This window comes from Scheffersomyces stipitis, chromosome 4 (genome assembly GCF_000209165.1).
Source record: "Scheffersomyces stipitis CBS 6054 chromosome 4, complete sequence".
Classification (NCBI taxonomy): domain Eukaryota; kingdom Fungi; phylum Ascomycota; class Pichiomycetes; order Serinales; family Debaryomycetaceae; genus Scheffersomyces; species Scheffersomyces stipitis.
In genome coordinates this window covers 963,481-981,003 of record NC_009044.1, presented here as the reverse complement: position 1 = coordinate 981,003, position 17,523 = coordinate 963,481, and the positions used below count along the sequence as shown (strand labels likewise).

Here is a 17,523-nt window from a genome sequence, read left to right as displayed (position 1 = left end):
GTCACTATGCCATCACCGTACATCAGACAGAGATTGTATCTCGACAATAGACCGAAGCCTTTTCCGAGGGCTAAGCCTGATTTTCTTGATCGGGTTGAAATGCCGTTAATGGCTGGATCGGTTCTGGACCGAACCTAAGAGCTGAACATGGCTGGACATCCGATGATTACGAATGCGGTCCTTACATACTCTTAGTAAAGCCATGTGCCGCAGAGCACCGGTTTCACCGTAGATATTCGCTATTTCTGGTACATCTCTTCGGCTAGCGGATCTCCTAATAGATCTTCTTATTGTCCCTACTCTTGTATCTAAGATTTCTTTCTACTATTTGCCTACTATATGTCTTCTTGCTATTTCTTCTACTGTAGTCTTGTTATTATATCATAGATCGTGTCTTAACTGTCTTAGACAATGTGCCTAAATTTAGCAATCAGTTAGATTGCCTATTGTAGAACCAGCGCACCAACAGCCATGTGCCTAAACATGTGGATATCGGCTGCGTATTCTTATTATTGTAATACTAGCTACTAATGTAAGCTAACCATTGTAAACATTGCGATAGTGTGTCCCGATGGTTCTGACAGATGCCTGCCTGGCCATTCTTAAGTCATTAAACATTTCAGTATTAAACGAATCGTCACGAGGCAACTTCTTCTCCTCGAAATCAAGAGAATCCAATAACTGGAACTTGAATGAAGCTTCCCTCTTTAAAGGCGACGATTCGACGGAAGAGATCCCGCTGTCTTCTTCACTATCAAGCTCGTGCTCGGTAGGGTCTGTAGTAAGAGTATCAGTGGAGTCGTTAAACATCTCTTTAGCATTACGTGAACTTGTTTCACTGTAGTCGACAGAGCACGTAGACACATTGCCATTCTGTATAGGAATGAACGAAGGTGGAGCAAATGTGAAATCGTTATAATCTTCTAAATCGTCCTCTGCTATTATTTCTTGCGCTTCTCCAGCTTCAGCATCTACATCGATAACTTCAATCTCCTTGGTGATTTTCAAATCATCATCATCCACCACAATAGGCTCAGGAGCCAATTTCAAATCTTCAACTGATCCCAACAAAGTGTCTTTGGAAAGGTTGGATGGTCTGGCAGCATCGGCGGCTTGAGCGAAATCCTTCAAAGTAGACTTTCTAGTAATGGCAAGAGGAGCAGTTACTTGCTCGTTGATGCTATCGGTAGAGCCTACTAATGTATTGTTGGAATTCTCGCTCTTCATCATCAATTGAATATCAGATTCAGTATAGTACAACTTGTCTGAAGTCATGGAAATATTCACAGCATCGAATATCTTGGAGTGCACACCAAAGAACGAACTACCATCGATAGATAGCACTTTCATGTCGTCTTTAGAATTGTCACTGCCGGTTACAGAACACATGCTTATGATGTTGGTGTTAGAAGCTGGCAAAACTGTACCACATTGTCTTTCGTTGATGGCTCTCTCCAACCTGTTCATATGTGGGTTGAAATGAACGCTATCCAAGCCTTCTTTCAATCCACAGTTCATGAATTGGTTGTTGGCACTTAAATCACTGGTCAAGTCCCAATGCACTATATTACCGTCTCTGGATCCACTGAACAAATCACCATCGTTCCACTCCAAACTGCTGATCTTATCGGTGTGTCCACTCAAATTGGCAAAGTTGTCTTGCTTTCTGATATCCCACAACCGTACAACTCCATCTCTGTGAGCTGCTGCAAAAACATTTTCATTGTTGGGATTCCATCTCATTTGGTTTGCACCTAATTTCTTCTTGGATGCATACTCCAAAATGGAAGGAGGAACAGTGAACTTGGGCTGTCTCAAGTCAAACAAAGAGACACCAAACTTACCGCAAATTCCTACCAAGTTGGCATTGTGAGTAGGTAATGGGTCGAAATTGGCAAGACCAGATATGGACGATATGGATATTGGAGTAGGTCTTCTTTGGGCTTCGGCATCATTCATGTCCCAGTAGAAGAGGTTGTTGTTGTAAATGGAAAGGAGGCTGCTGTTGTCGTTATTCATGAAATCGAGTTTGGAAATTGTACTATGTTTGTTGATGTCTTGTTTGCTCTTGATGTGCTTTCTGTGGTTGAATCTCTTGCAGATCTCGGCCGATTGTTCTTCAGAATCTTCGTTGCCCGTTCTGTTTACTTCAGGGATGGAAACTAAATGAGCATAGCCTTTGCTATTGCCAGTGACCAAATGCCTATTGCTATTTGGTAACCATTTCATTCCGTTGATATTTGGAAGACTGATTGTGTTGTGGTGGGTCAAATAATTGCCAAGAAGATCCAATTCATAGATGAACAAGTTGGACTCATTGTTGGCACTCGACACAGAAAATAACGGGTTGTCGGTATGTGTGTCTGTGATGGCCATTGCCGTAAGGTTCATATTAGTGTCTGGGATCTTCCAGTAGTTAGACTTGATATTCATTCTGTTCAAGGAACAGGACTGGTTCAACACCTCTGTATCTTTAGGATTGGCACTATTGAACATCCAAGAAGATACATTTCCCTTAATGTTTTCATTTGTCAAGATACTGGAGCTCAAGGTTTCTACACTCGAAATTGGGGAAAGACTTGGACAGTATCTTCTTAAGGCGTTTTGCCTGAACAAAAGTGTAGGTTCGTAGTAGTCGGTCATTTTCTGACGATTCTGGTGCGAAAGCTAAATTGGTTGTCGGTTTTTTGCAATCGAATGTCTGATAGAAGTTTGAAATCACTGTAATTATAGTTAGATTTGTCAAAAAGAAGAAGTCAGTTCTCGTTCAAGAATTCTCTACATCTTTAACCAATATATAGCAGAGTGACCATTTCTTATATAACTCCATAGCATCTATTGTAGTGGGTACGATTGTTTGTTAACTATGCTGGTGCAAATTTCCTTTTTCTGTCAAGAATCCAGTATCGCGAAATGGCTGGCTTAACTTAATGGGAGCTTGCGACAAGTTCGCTGATGCTACAGAAAATATTTGCAACCATATACAAGATTAATCACGTGACACCAACAATTATTCACTGAATAGACTGGAAAGGAAGCCAGAATTGGCTTTTGGGACCTGGCGGCGCTTGTCGATTGTCCAAAGCAGTGGCAAATGCATCCTATTGTGCTTGTCACAAACCCAGAACAATGACGCTAGTCCAAGTTATCATAACCATAACCATTGTTCAGCTATTACCTACTACTTGGAAAAGTTAGTCTATTAAACCCAACTTCATTTGCGGCCCAATTGGGGCACTAATTCTACCGTATTGGAAACAAGAACTATATGTTTACATTTATATTGGGCTTAACTACATTTTCAAGAAGTAAAAATACAATATTACTATTATGGTACAGTCTATCTTCTCTTGTAAATACATGGCTTCAAGAGCCATTTACCTTCTGGAGTTTGTGCTCTTTTAGTCTCCAAGTCTTCCTTTTCCGACTCCTGTTCAATGAATTTCTTTCTTCTTTCCAACTTCGCGTTTCTCTCAGCGATAATGTCTTGAGGTGGCTTGAAAAACTCAAAACGAGTGAACATCTTATTGTCGTTGTCTGTCTTCTTGTGGAAGAAACCACACAACTTCAAGGCGTCCACGAATTCCTGTCCGACGTCCTCTGGTTTGACTGTTTTCTTTTCGGACGACTCAGTGAATCTCGATTTGATTTCGGCAATCCACAACTCGCCTCGAGGAGCCAACAATCTGTAGGCTTCTTTTATGAAATCTAAAAAGTTGGTTCCCATCAATGCCAAACAGAAAATCACCACCGTACATGACCCATCTGGCAACGGCACATTCTTAATATCGGCCACGGTTATTCTGTCGTTGTGCTTCTTCAAGTCAAAACTATGTACTTCGATTTCCAATGTTTTGGGTCCAGTTTGTAATCTCTTGTTATTGTTACCTTTCGAGAATTTCTTTTTAGCCCCTTGAGCGTTGTATTGTTTAACAAAGTTGTTCACATCTAAGGCTAGCTGGGCTTCCCCACAACCCATATCGGCAACAACAACTTTCTTGTCGGGAAAACCAGGCAAACCACCGGGAGCATTAATAGGTCTCTGAGAGGCACGAGTCTTGATCTGGTCGACAAACACATCTACAGGGTTTTCTGGCCACGCTTGGACTTGCGATCTGAATCCTTGATGGTACTCGTCGAACAAGGAAGGTTGCAGCTTTAACAAACTGAGAGCCTCTTCCGACGAGATTGTATATAATTGTTCGTTTATCCATCTGAATCTGGATCCAGACAATTTAGCCATCATCTTCTGTTGCAATGGAGTGAGTTTCTGTGTAGTAATAGGTATAGGTGCATCTACAGTAGGATTTACTATAGCAGCAGCCGGAGAAGTTGTTGAAGAGCTTTTTTCAGATTCTTCGTGTTTTCTTTTCTTTATTTTCTTTTCTTTTTTGATCTTCTTCTCTTCTTTCTCTGGTTCGTCTATTTCTTTTATGATTTCATCTTCTTGTTCGGCTACATCTTCAGATTGCTGAGACTTTTCAAGTTCCTTAATTTGTTGCCTGGCTCTCTTTTTTTCTCTGTTGGACTTCTTCTTTGCGCCTGTGCCACCGACAGCCACGGTTTCGTTCTTTAAGTCCCAGCCACTAACCTGGAACAAAGCCATTTTTACTAAATTGTATATCTTGGAGATATATTTAACTTCAATTCCTTCTACAAAGAAGAGCTCATCTTAAAAACCGCACAGAGTAGATGGGCAAAAAAAAAGATACCATACAGGAGTACACGATATCTACAGTCTTCAGATTCTCCATGATCCTATATTTACGTTTATAAATCAACTCTTTGAGGAGGATAACAAGAAGAAGCAAGCTTCAAATTCACAAATAAACAAATACGATTAATTGAACTTGTGCCTGAGAACGATCCCAAGTTAAAGATCATAATCAAGACTATACACTTATGTCTATACTTACAATGATAGACTTGAGTCTGATATAACAACAAATGAACCCAGTAATAGACATCGCTCCAGGGCAGAACCACATAGCACTACGACGTCATGGAGTCACTTACTATGTTCCAGAAGTATTTCACCACGCCCCTACTATAAACGTAACAGTGCCTATTCTCACTAAAGATATCGAGAACAGTGTCAAACTAAGCTCGATTTATGGTGGAGGTGCGCGTAATATCCATCTGACGATGATGATCCATAACTATCCCATTAATAGAGTAAAAATTGTAGGAAGGATTACTGGCAGCAGATACATTGAAAAGTCTGATGGTACTGACGATCTGCGTAACTTCACCTTGTTCACTATAGACGACTCGTCGCTGGCCAAACAACTGTCGATAAACGTCAAAGTCTTCCAGAAAAAATGTGTAGAATTGTCGTTAACTTACGACAGCAATTGGTATGCTAAAATTGTTGAAGTGGAGGGGCCCATTCTGTACTGGAAAAGATACGGATATCAAATAGATGCCGATGTTGTCAAAGTGGTAGGACAACCGTCAGATATCCATTTAGAACTAGCCTTTTGGTCTGAAGCGCTCGCATACAGAAACAATATGTTTCAATATCCCTGGGTATATATGCCACCAAATCACCAAGAAGCCACTTTTGCTCTTCCTCAAAGGTTTGAATATTGCGAGTTGGAACGTCGAAACGCACGGAAAGAATTGTGTGTAACAGAGAGTTTGGATTTGCCAACGTTTAATGGCGAAGACAGCATGTTGATCCACAAAAAGATGACCCACTCCTCTGACCGCAAGGAATTCATTGAAATAGATGGAGTAGTAATAATTGATGACGATCAACTGATATCTCCACGAGAGGTAATGGATATCGATAGCGACGAGATAGAAATAGTCAAGGTTCACGAGAACCCAATGCCAATTGTATCACAGTTTCAACTAATGATGGAGATGGTAAAGTACATAATTGGACGACTGTTCCAGACTTTCAAGCTCTATAAGTTATTCAAAGACAACAACATAAGCAGTTTGTTGGATCAGCTAACTGAACTTGAGTTAGCGTCTTCGCCCTTGGCAACCTTAGAAAGTGTGAACGATGTCAAATCAAGGAGGAGAATAATATTTCATAAAGTGCGACACAAGCTTCAAGTGGACTTCCTTTTGATCAAAGTCTCCAGATCTCAAAATGTGCATCTGAAAAATCTCAAGCTTCTTTTTTATGATATAGATGATACTCTAAGAGCCATAAAAGAAGAATCAATTCATAACTACCGCTCTCAGCCACTAGACGTGGCACAATATACTCACAACTTCGCAACCAGCAAAAATCTTGGAGACATCAGCCAGGAGTTGGTTAACGGAATAATCTCGATTATACTTTCCAACTATCTCCATGAAGATAATAATTGGAAATATAATCGTCGACTTGCTCAGTGGACGTATATAAATTTGCATCGAGAATTGTAATGAGAATGGATATATTTTTGCAGCTGTGTAGTAGATCTTGTATACATTCCAAAAGTATTCGGCGATCTCCGTGATAAGAGAATCTTATCGGAATCCAGATTTTTCATTCTTTAAAATGTATCTGCCTCTTGTAATCCTACAACGAATTCACTTCTTTCAAAACTGCCCAATACATATTCAACCGTTCTTCAATGTCAGTAGATCCAATCACATGCCATATCTTAGATACAACTCTGGGCAGTCCAGCACTGGACGTTCTTTGTCAAATCTTCTTGATCTCGTCTTCCGCAGAAGACCAAACCACATTTGACTTGCCTGTAGGGTCGACTCCTAAGCCATTTGCCATGAACAAAACTGACAAAGACGGCCGCATCAAGAAATGGATATTAGATCCACAGTTGGAGTCATCACAGAAGGCAGATGTCGGTGTCACTGAAAACACATGGTCCACCTTGAAGCCGGGTATATATAGAGTCAAGTTCTACACTGGCAAGTACTTCAGCGAATTGAAAGATCCGCAAAGAACATTCTTTCCCTTTGTGGAAATCACTTTCATGGTGCAAGACCCTCCTGATAACCACTACCATATTCCGTTGTTGTTGTCCAACCACAGTTACACTACCTATCGTGGAAGTTAATCAAACTGTCGGTAAGTCTATGCGTCTCTTTAAATATGTATTAATTACTATTACGAACTATGCAAAAATATCCCAAAATTCCCGGACCACATTAATCTAATACCCTAGATGTATATATAGAATCAATAGAAGAAGTGAGTATTGTTCTGCGAACTCTCGTGAACCAACATCTCATTGCATTTGAAGTAGTTCAATTCATTCTTGATCTTGTTGATTTCACTAGACTCCGTCAAAGTGTACTGCGTAACTGCCTTGTTGTAACGCTTGTACATTTCTGGTGCAAAAGTTTCATTGACAAATATCTTGTTGGAAAACATGACCTTCTTCTTTGGTGCACTGGCATCGTGTTTCTTCTTCAAGATTGGAGCTGAGTGGACGATATCTGACTTCATTTCAACTTCCGACAAGTCTTCGAACTTCATGACACTTATTTCCACATACTTGTAGTCTCTGAATTGCTTGATGTACTTCAAATGAGGTGGTAAATGTCTTCTTTGAAAATCTGTCAAATTGTTGAAGATGTAGTACAACTGTTCACTGTTGATGATAATAGTTTCACCACCATGTCTTCCAACCTTACGCTCAGGAACAACAGAATTAGGAGCCATTTCCGGTTCTTCTTTCTCAATCAATACTCTGCTAAGTCTTCCATCTTCTAACGATGACCAGACAAACTCATCCTGAAGGAACTTAATATTCTCATCAATATAGACCAGGTCGGTAGAATGTCTAGGATTGTTAATGGAATTGTCTTCGCTGTAATCACCATGAGTAAAGATATCCTTGGATACAGCTGCAGAAACTGACACCTCCTCGTCCTTCTCTTGTTGGTCCTTTATTTGATCCTTTGTCAACTCATCATCGTTCAAGAATGGGTCTATTGCTTTTCCATCTACTGCCGAACTATTCGAAATCGTAGGTTTGATGGGCTTCACAAGATCATCATAGTTTATCAGAGTGTCGAAATTATCCATCATATCACCAAATAAGTCTGACTCGGTTTCAATGGTGGGCAAGTTTTCGATTTCGAAATGAGGAATCTCCTCAAAGAGACTCTTTCTTGGCGATTTAGGCAAGGCGTTTGAATTACTGTCCACAACCGGAATAGCAGGAAGTGGTGGACTCGATGTGGTAGACGGAGCTTTTCTCAAATTACCAAACGAAAATGACTTCTTGATCTTCTTCAGTGTGGTAGAAGAGCTTGTTGTGGAATTTGCTGTTACTACTCGAGCAACTGGAATCATGGTGTCTTTATCAGGCAATTTCACCTTGATTTTGTTCCATAAACTTTTAAAGTTAGCCGTGGACGGTGACTTCTTCAGCGACCAAGTGCTTGCTTGATCGTTCAACAGAGGCAATGATTTAGTTCTAGCCTTTAAAGTTCTAATGGGTGGTACTCTGTACGTTGGTGGAGGTTGAACGTAGTGATTAGACGATTCAATACTAGAAATTGTAGAAGACGATCCACTTCTCGACGGAATCTGAATAGTAGCAGTAGGAGCAGGAATGACTTTTTTAATGGCATCAGATTCTGCTACATCCAACAACGATCTCATTCTAGGGATTTGTTTTCCCGGAGCTAAAGAACCGAGAACTTCAGTCATAGCTTTACTCTGATGTTCTCCAATAATCGACGGACCGTTCAGGCCCTCATCGTGTTCTGCAATAACTGGTTTATCATTCAAGAGCAATGGAGGTGAAGACGAAGAAGCTCTCAAAGTCTCCACTTCAAGGACTGGTGCATTTTCTAGTTTACCTTCCTCTGGAAGGAAATCCTCCTGTGGTGGCTTTCTTCTGGGCTTATGAATAACAATTACATCTGCTCGTGGTGGAACCTCATTCTGAGTGTCTTGCAAGAGTTTAACAAACCCATCATGATCATTAGATTCAAAATGCATAGAACTTCTTGGTGTTGTTGGGGCTGAGGTTGGTGGAGAACGAATGTGAATAGAGTGCTCGTCATCTATATCGATTACTCTATCTACCATGGTCTCTGGAATCTCATCATGTCCTAAAATATTTGATGTATCAAGAAGTTTCGTCATCACTGGAGTTCTGTTGCTGTCTACAACTTCATTTCTTTCAGTGACTACTTCGATCTCTTCAAAAGTATAGTCCTCGATAATACTGTAGTCTTCATCATCAATCGTAGGTTCTGGCAAAATACTGCTTCTGCTATTTCTGTTAGTGTTTGCTTCTGAAGATTCTTCGGAAGCCTCCGATTCTTCTTTTTCTTCTTCTGTGCGAGAACTTGAAGAAAAGTCTGTAGTTTCATTTGTTTCATCACTGCTAGAGCTCTCTTTGTTAAAAGATGCACCAGATATGTTCACTGGCGTCTTACCAACGTTGTTGTCTCCAGCTTTCGTCGTAGCATTATCAACTTCACTTTCTACCTGTTCGACATTGGTGTCGTCATTGTCATGAACAGTATCCTCCTGATCATTATCATGGTCATTATCATCTGCAACCGATTCATTGTGACATTCCAGAATCAACGTGACTTCAGTAGATAAAGATTCGTTTGATGACTCTTGACGAACATTTGGAGTTATTCTATCCTCAGTATCGAATGGCCCACTATTAGATTTAACCGATGTTGGAGTTACCGGCGAAATGATGGTATGCTGATCATTGAAAATGTTAGTTTGACCAACAACATTGCCTTCTTCTGTATTTATGGACGTAGTAGGTGTATTGGAGGTAGAACGAGCAACATTAGAATTTGGCATGGTTGTACTGGATTCGTTCGAACTGGAAGAGGAGAATGACGAAGAAACAGAGATGTGAGAGAAAGAAGACGAGTTCGACTCGGATTTCTGCAAGTCTTTACTTTCAGCTATAATCATGTGTTCTCCTTCTTGCAAAGAACTTAATGAGGCACTCTTTTCTGAAGAGAATGTCGACAATGCTGGCGATGTCTCCGCCAAACTGGCCAAATTTATGCCCTTTGGTACTTCTTCTTCAACATATTTGTCAGACGAATTCAGACTGAGTTCATTGACAGCCCAATTACTAGAAGGATCCAGCTTCGTTGAAATTGTGTTGCAAGAGTCGTGTTTGAATGCTTTGATTTGGCTATATATACTGGGGATGACGGTCTGGGGAACAACGTGAATGCTGTTGCTCACACTGGTAACTGTGGTTGAAGATGAATTGTTTAGCGAGTTGAGAGAATGAAGTGAAGCATCTCCTACTATTGAATCTTGAGAATCTGAGTTATTAGAACTCGACCGATGAGAGATCGAGGATGCTGAAGAAGTAGTGCCATTAGCGATTACGGCAGGCATATGGACCACGGATGTCTGTATAGGCTGGAATTGCTGATGCAAGTGTGATGGCAACTGGTGGAAAGCACTTGGCGGAGTATTACGTGCTGGTGGGGCAATCTGGCTTACGTTTACGTTTTGTTGACTACGGTATCCATGAATCTGTTGAGGAGGTCCATGGAATTGTGGAGCGGAGGTTCCCTGAGGCAGGCCGCCCGATGGGATCAGGTGGTGGATCTTGTTAGGTCTATTTCTCTTCGTTGGAGTGGCCCTGGGTCTGAACACTTCACCGTTGGGGAAGTAGAAAGCTCCTCCGTTGGCACTCTGTGGTGAATCTGGCGCTGAGTTAGGACTAGAAGAGCCTTTGGGAAGAATATGTAGCTGCTGTTGCTGCTGCTGTGGAGGCATATGCTGTGGACTGATCTGTTGGTATTGAGGTACTGAGTGCTGGCGCATTTTCTGGTGGGGGTGCTGGGAGTGGAAGGTTTGTTGCTGAGATTGAGGCAGCAGAAAATGCGTGTGCTGGAGGTGGTACTGTTGATGTGAGCTTTGAGGTGGAGATGATTTGGAGCCGAACCCATTGGGCACTTTCTTGATCTGTTTCTTCATAAACTTATCCTCTAGCGAGATGAGATTATCGGTAGACATGTTTCGCACCGACTTGTTGGCGCCAGATCCAGTCCCCGTGGTCGAGATGGAGGTCAAAGAGTTTTTCCGCGACGAATAGGTTAAGCTTTCAGCCATGGTTATGTAGTATGAGACAATCCAGATGTTTTAAGCGAGTGCGAGGATTGTTGATGATGCTGATAGTACAACTTGGAGAGTTGAGTATGATTCTGGAAGCTGTAGAATAGTTCCAGATGGAGTATAGTTGAGTTTGGGGGCTATTAATGCTATTTGGTTGTCTAGAGATAAGTCTATGTCTAGTGTGATGTGTAGAATGAGAAGAAAATATTGTACTTAGCGAATGTGGATGGATCGAATGAAAGCAATGGCTTGATGAATATAGGCAAATGAAGACCCGAGTCTGTTTACAGCAATAAAGTAATAAAGGTATTGAGCAATAGTGTAGTGTAAATATAGGGAGCAGGGACCATGGGATGTGGGATGCGATGCTATATGCTATGCTTTATAGATCTGTTGTGAGTCGTAGATCGAGTCAATGAGTAGCAGCTATGAACGGTTTTCTATGGTGAACAGCGCTGTTTATCCGAGGCAGCAGGCTCTTGACGTTTGAATTGTGTATTTGTGTTAAAGAGCAAGAATGGGTATGTATTGCTATTTCTGTGTGATGATAAGACAACTGCTTGCGATGCGATGTGAGAAGCTGGTTGTGAAATAAACAGAGGGCTGCCAAACAGAGCAAACAAACGAACGGATAATATTGATAGAAAAGAAAAAGAACAAGTTCTCAATCAACACCAGAAGCAAAGTACAGAAGCGAAAGAATAGTCAACACAATTATCAACAGACCAGGTTTTGGCGATTATCCCAGAGGCATGCCTATAGTAAAATTAAAATGCGTCTGCCCTGAGCTGAGTTGAGTGTGGGTTCTAGCCGGCACCAGAATATAGAAGCTGTTTTGGTAGGCCGAGGGTCGTGTGCTGCAGCAAGGAAAGCTAATCCATTTTAGACTATTTTGTATTTTTTTGGTGTGTATTTTTTGCCTGTCTGCCTGATATTTTCTGTAGATTCTGTTCCCAAACAGCTTGTCTGCACCACGCTTCTGGAACGTGCAAAATAGAGAGCAAGAGAGCTGGGGCACCAGAGACTGTCAGAGATGGTAGGATCAAGACGTACATCGAGTATGTCTCTTAGCCAATGGTTGAGTGAAAGTGGCTGGCGTTGGCCACAGCTTTACTGTTTGCAAGTGTTCAATTCGGTCCCTGAAAATCTTCATCGCAGCATCTGTGCATCTCCAACATTTGAAATTCTCCCAATCCAAACGCACTGGTGTTCCGAGAACAGCACTTACCACAAGCTTGTCCCCGCCAGAATATACTTTGCCGGAAACATATTGGCCATGCTACGCTTCACTACAAACACCAAACTCCTGTCAACTATCTCGCGCTCAGTCTAACTATTTCAGCAATCAAGGCTTGGGAAGTTTCACTTCTATTTCATGCACGTTCACACAGACTCAACCCAATCCATACAATCTCAGCTTAATCGGGCCTACTACTCCCAGAGTGTGCCAGCTGAAAATACTATATGACTACCTACTTAATAATATTAATATAAATCGGATATAAAAATTATCATATTTTGCTAGCCAGGCTAGCCATACACTGGAAATTTCTTCAAAATCTGCTGTCAGCTGTCAGCTGTCACTCCGTCTCTAACAGAATGCTACTACTTCACTGGCAAATAGTGTCGTGAAACTTCACTGTCCTCAGTATTTCTGTCTTCAGTTTTCACTTTCTAATGTTGCCTAGTCACCCTGGTTTCTTTCTTTGTTTCTTATCACATCCGGCATAAGCGGCGCAAAGGTTCCAAACCGCCCCCTGAATATCGACACGCTCCCTCCTCGTTTCTGGTGCAACTCCGATTACGTGCACCATCCTCCCCGTTTTGGTCCTGTCCTCTGCCTAATATGGAGCCATGTTTTGGAGCCCAGGGAGTTTGCCCATATTTTCACTCTCTCTATTGTTGTTGTAGACTTAGAGCATTCTGTTCAGACAAAGCGGATGCCTGTTTCAGAGAGATCCGGGCTTCACATGACGGACACGCTGACAGAAATCGCCCATGCGCGATCTTACCTGGTTGTATTATTATGCTGCCTCTGCTTCCTTCTCTGCTCGTAGATGGTGTTCCAACGCCTTGAAATGCACCCTAGTTCGAACTGAAACGTCACCTGGGGCGAGATTGGCAATGTTAGTTGCTATTAATTGCTATTAGTTTGTATTAGTTGTTGTCATGGATATTGTTATTGTTGATGTTTTTGCTTTTTTCATAGATTTTGTTTCCTGTTACTTGTCAAATGTAGATATCTGTTTGTTTATATTTATTTATTTATTTAACTTTGCCAAGTTGTTCGCTAACTTGCTTTTTGAGTTCGCTCGCCTTGTTTTCTATATTCTAACCGACAGCTCAAACACGCTCTGCAGCAGGGCTTACATACATATCACAGGGTCCTTGCGGCATACCGTGTCAGGGTCTTTCTCGTTTTATTGTACCGCAACTCTCATTGTTACTTCGACTATGTGTGGAGGTTCAGTAGCAGTAGTCTCTTTTTTTGGGTGCGAAATTTTATTACCACAAATAGAATTTTTGCAATCGTTTTGTATCTAACAGCTCTCTTAGTCTCTATAGGAGGTCTATTTGCAATCTCTAACAATCACTTGCTAACCGATGAACCTCGTCTTCATACTTATTCTAGTTCACTCGGCGCTGGCGCTCTCTCTTGTTATTGACGACGAACAAATTGAAAACCCCCGCCAGTACTTATCGGACAGGCTCTCCAGATCGTCTTTCAAGTCCAAATTTAGGCAATATCTCCCAGACAAACCAAAAGGTCTAGTCGTCCCTGTCGTCCCTGGTAAAGCCATTGGAGAGCTACCCAACACTCGCTACAGCAAAGCTAAACAGTATGCTGCTCTAGAAAAAATCCATCATTTTTGGTTTCCCAACCAAGAACAGGTCGAAAAAGACGCTGCTGAAGAAAACGACGTGGATCAAGCCTCTAGTAGCATCGCTGTAGACTCTTTCGAAGATGTTACTCTTCAAATCTTAGCAGCTTCGTATACAACCACAATGACCTTATCAGCTTCCACAACTCAGGTTTCAACATCTGCGGAACCTACTGCTTCTTTCAATCCCAGTGTTACTGTTAGTCTGAAGAAATCATGGATCAAGGAATTCCTCTACTTCACCACTAAAGCACGTGCTGCAACTGTTGCCCAGAAGCAAATTGACAGAGACAGGCTCTTGACCACGAACATCAACAACTACCAGGATACAACCTCAAATGAGAACGATCTCAAGAGATGGACCAAGCTCATAGTGGAACAAGGTAGAGCTGACAGCAGCTCTAAGTTTCAAGATTATAACTACAAGGAATACGGTTTGGACCATAAGGATCCAAACAATTTTACTCCCAAAAACGAGATTGAACTTAATATTGAAGAATTCATAAGTTATTTAGTAAACTTCCAAGGGTTTCAAGAGAAGGACTTGAAATTCTTGAGACAGAAAGGCTTGGACTACGGATTGGTCGAAATAGAAAAGGAGCTTAACAAGATAAAGGACTTGGAGCGCGATCTGAACAACAGAATAATTGACATCGGAGGAGAAGAAGATATGCTCAATGGGTGTCGAAAGGAAATTATAGTAGGATGGAAGACTCTATTTATAATGCTAGTTTCAGTGATGATTTAGTTAGTGAATACATCAAGGTTTGTAGAACCAATTCTCCAGAGGATCATCATCAAAGCTGTACGGTAAGGACTGTATTTCAAAGCGGCCAATTTGACGTACTCGTCGTGGAGAGGGGTCCAGTCACGTCTAGAGTCTTTCTTTGCAAACTTCGCCTTCTTCTTCAATAATAGTTTGACCTGTTCGTCGGTTGATGCTAGGCGCTTGACTTCTTCCAAAACCTCAGGACGACGAACAACATATTTGGCCATGCCACGGGCAACACCAAGATCATCTTCAGCAAATACATCCATTTCCTTTAATGTGAAAATTGCGAACATCTTGGCGGACCAAACTCCAATACCTTTCAATGACACCAATTCTTCAACAATTTCCTCCAATGGACCCTCGTAAAATTTTGGATCGGTAAGCTTGTTCTTCGGGTCACTAAATGCTTCACTGATGCTGATCACATATTTTGTCTTCATATTAGACAATCCAACAGCCCTCAATTCGTCGAAGGACTTTTTTAAAGTGTTTTCTGGGTTCATTTCATCATCCCCGAACAGATCCTTGAATTTCTTTTCGACAGCACGAGCAGCATGGCCACTTATTTGTTGGCCAATTACACTTGAAATCAATGCATACCAGTAACTGAGAATCAATTCGTGACCCTCTTTCTTTGGTTCTGTAGTTCTAGCAAATGAATTAAAGTTTTCTCTCACGACCGCGCGATACAAGGATTTGTCCTGCTTTATGACATGTTTCAAGCCCTTCACAAACTCGGCGACATGGAATTCTTCAAATTCTTTGGGAAGACTATAATCATCAGGAACGACAATGTGATGCAAAGCATCCTCATAGTCAATTTTAATCTTTTTAGGGCTCTTCTTTGGGGATGGGGTTCCCAAATCGGAGCTAGTCTTCTTCAACCTAGGAACTTTCACTTTAGTTTCTTTTGCATCCATAGCATCATCGAATGAAGCAAGTACCTTTCTAACTTCTGGGATGACTTTGGGTCCAGACTTGGATCTGGTTAAGGCTACCATGGTCTTGGAATAGATTGGGAGGACGCGTTTGGTAAGAGCAAATCGACAATTGGCCAAGCAAAGCAATTTGGCTAATTCTAACAAAGGGAGATAATGCCGACAGATTTATGTGCTGCAGCAGAATGTTTGCAATTGTGTTTGAATTGTTGCAAAAAGGATCTCTGTTAGATAGAAAGATGGGCCAGAGTTTGATAGTAAGAATAGACGCGATCTACGTCACAAAGAAATGTTTCTAAGTATGTAAAAGCAAACTAAACGAAATGTAATCTGAAAGAATTCGCTTCTTTATCAGTAATTCTAGCAAATTTGTCTTTGTTTTAAGGTAAAGCAATACCGATCTTAAAGAATTAAATAAATTCATTAAACTTGAATTTGCGATCTGATTTTCAAGCGCAATTATTAAGCAACCAATACTCTGGGGCAGATTGTCGCACAAAAGCTTATACATATATGACTGCGAAAAATATTGATTTTTTTCACTAATTCACACTATCATAACGGTTCACACTTCTTAGTAATTTCGTATAATAAATAATTTCAATGAATGTCTATATAAATGTCTGTACCTTATCTTGAGATTGGTGGTTAGGACTAACTATCTATCTGCATTCTAGAACTTGCTGTAGAAGGGACCCTTGACATCAGGGATATGCTCGGAAAACGTCAATTCAAAAAGCTTACTCTTGTAGTCCTTGCCGTACTTCTTTAGGTATCCAAAGTCGTTTAAGGGTGATGTCTTCTCGGCAATTTCAATTCTATCCTCAATCATCTCGGTGATCTTTTCAATCGTGAGATCAGGATGGGTCCCATTCACAGAATGACCTGTATCAGGTAAATCTATCTTAGTGACATTAGGAATCGAGTTCCGGATAAATTCAACTCCCTCGGTTGGTACAGAGTCGCCGTCTGACCACACATGATAAATTGGAGTCTGGATTGTCTTGTACATTTCCATGGCATGGGATACAGAAGAGTAAGCACTAAAGTAGGCAATGTACTCTCCGATTCCATCATGCTTCATGCGAACTTCCTGGTAGTCTTTGTTGATATCATAGAAGTCTGGGATCTCATCCTCAATCATGTTTTCAAGAACTCGGTCGTCAAATTCCTTGTAGAACGAAACTTTTTTGTAGTATTTAAGAATATGTTCGCTCCATTTGATACCTTTAGGAATTTCGAACTTGGTCACGATTTTGTTGCGAACTATCCAGTTGTGGTAGGCAATTTGGACTAGAGAACGCATTTCTGGTGTGTGGTAAGCAACGGGGTTGACCAACATGACTGCTGTGAAAAAGTAGGGATCGCAGATAGAGGCCATCAACAAGGCTGCTCCTGACATAGAATGACCAACGGCTAGGTTAATGGCTCCTGGAACTTCAAAGACATTCTTCTCCTGGAATTTGACTATTTGGAGTATGTCTCTGGCCATATCGTTCCAATCAATGACATTTCCTAATTTCTTTCTATTGAGGAAAGCAGAATCGCCGGCATGCACAGCGTCCAAAGCAATGACCACATTGAGGTAGTATGTGCTTGATCCGCTGTACTTCTGATATAACTGGTCTATGTGATAATGCCACATGCCCTTGTTCATTCCATTTCCATGGAGGAAAACGATGTTGATCGGTGTTCTACCTTCGAAATTTTTCGAAGTTGTGATGTACTTTCTGGAAACCAACAGCATCCTGTAATCCTCCGGATTTGGCGAAGGTGTTTCGAGAATCACCGAGCCCGGGTGCCGTGGGTGGGAGGCCTCTGTCGTCTTGAGGGAGTAGGTATATAAAGGTGAGGTTGCAGGAGTCAAAGGCATGATGAACGGATGTGGAATGGATA

At 41.4% G+C, this 17,523-nt stretch overlaps 8 protein-coding genes across 8 annotated transcripts; 3 read left to right on the top strand and 5 right to left on the bottom strand. All coding sequences in view use genetic code 12, as the record gives it.

Moving 5' to 3' along the window:
• Window positions 1-537: 537 nt before the first annotated feature.
• PICST_58162 (predicted protein) lies at window positions 538-2,643 on the bottom strand (the record flags this gene model as incomplete). The annotated part of the gene is made up of 3 exons (XM_001384105.1): window positions 538-765; window positions 850-933; window positions 985-2,643. 3 exons carry the CDS (start codon window positions 2,641-2,643, stop codon window positions 538-540), a joined length of 1,971 nt encoding a protein of 656 aa, XP_001384142.1.
• A 697-nt stretch (window positions 2,644-3,340) lies between these two features.
• On the bottom strand, window positions 3,341-4,606 carry PICST_44458 (predicted protein; the record flags this gene model as incomplete). Its single annotated transcript, XM_001384104.1, has 1 exon — window positions 3,341-4,606. The coding sequence occupies one exon, from the start codon at window positions 4,604-4,606 to the stop codon at window positions 3,341-3,343; it is 1,266 nt and encodes a 421-aa protein (XP_001384141.2).
• A 341-nt stretch (window positions 4,607-4,947) lies between these two features.
• Window positions 4,948-6,384, top strand: PICST_45668 (predicted protein; the record flags this gene model as incomplete). The annotated part of the gene is made up of 1 exon (XM_001384458.1): window positions 4,948-6,384. One exon carries the CDS (start codon window positions 4,948-4,950, stop codon window positions 6,382-6,384), a length of 1,437 nt encoding a protein of 478 aa, XP_001384495.2.
• A 191-nt stretch (window positions 6,385-6,575) lies between these two features.
• PICST_31509 (predicted protein) lies at window positions 6,576-7,022 on the top strand (the record flags this gene model as incomplete). Its single annotated transcript, XM_001384457.1, has 1 exon — window positions 6,576-7,022. One exon carries the CDS (start codon window positions 6,576-6,578, stop codon window positions 7,020-7,022), a length of 447 nt encoding a protein of 148 aa, XP_001384494.2.
• Window positions 7,023-7,042: 20 nt separating this feature from the next.
• PICST_67587 (hypothetical serine rich protein) lies at window positions 7,043-11,217 on the bottom strand. The gene has a single exon (XM_001384103.1). It carries the CDS (start codon window positions 11,030-11,032, stop codon window positions 7,145-7,147), a length of 3,888 nt encoding a protein of 1,295 aa, XP_001384140.2. The 5' UTR covers window positions 11,033-11,217; the 3' UTR covers window positions 7,043-7,144.
• Window positions 11,218-13,639: 2,422 nt separating this feature from the next.
• PICST_31507 (predicted protein) lies at window positions 13,640-14,665 on the top strand (the record flags this gene model as incomplete). Its single annotated transcript, XM_001384456.1, has 1 exon — window positions 13,640-14,665. One exon carries the CDS (start codon window positions 13,640-13,642, stop codon window positions 14,663-14,665), a length of 1,026 nt encoding a protein of 341 aa, XP_001384493.2.
• Window positions 14,662-15,528, bottom strand: MAG1 (3-methyladenine DNA glycosylase; the record flags this gene model as incomplete). Its single annotated transcript, XM_001384102.1, has 1 exon — window positions 14,662-15,528. A coding segment is annotated over one exon (867 nt), but the record flags the coding sequence as incomplete, so codon positions are not given.
• Window positions 15,529-16,300: 772 nt separating this feature from the next.
• PICST_45970 (predicted protein) lies at window positions 16,301-17,500 on the bottom strand (the record flags this gene model as incomplete). Its single annotated transcript, XM_001384101.1, has 1 exon — window positions 16,301-17,500. The coding sequence occupies one exon, from the start codon at window positions 17,498-17,500 to the stop codon at window positions 16,301-16,303; it is 1,200 nt and encodes a 399-aa protein (XP_001384138.2).
• Between the last annotated feature and the right edge of the window lie 23 nt (window positions 17,501-17,523).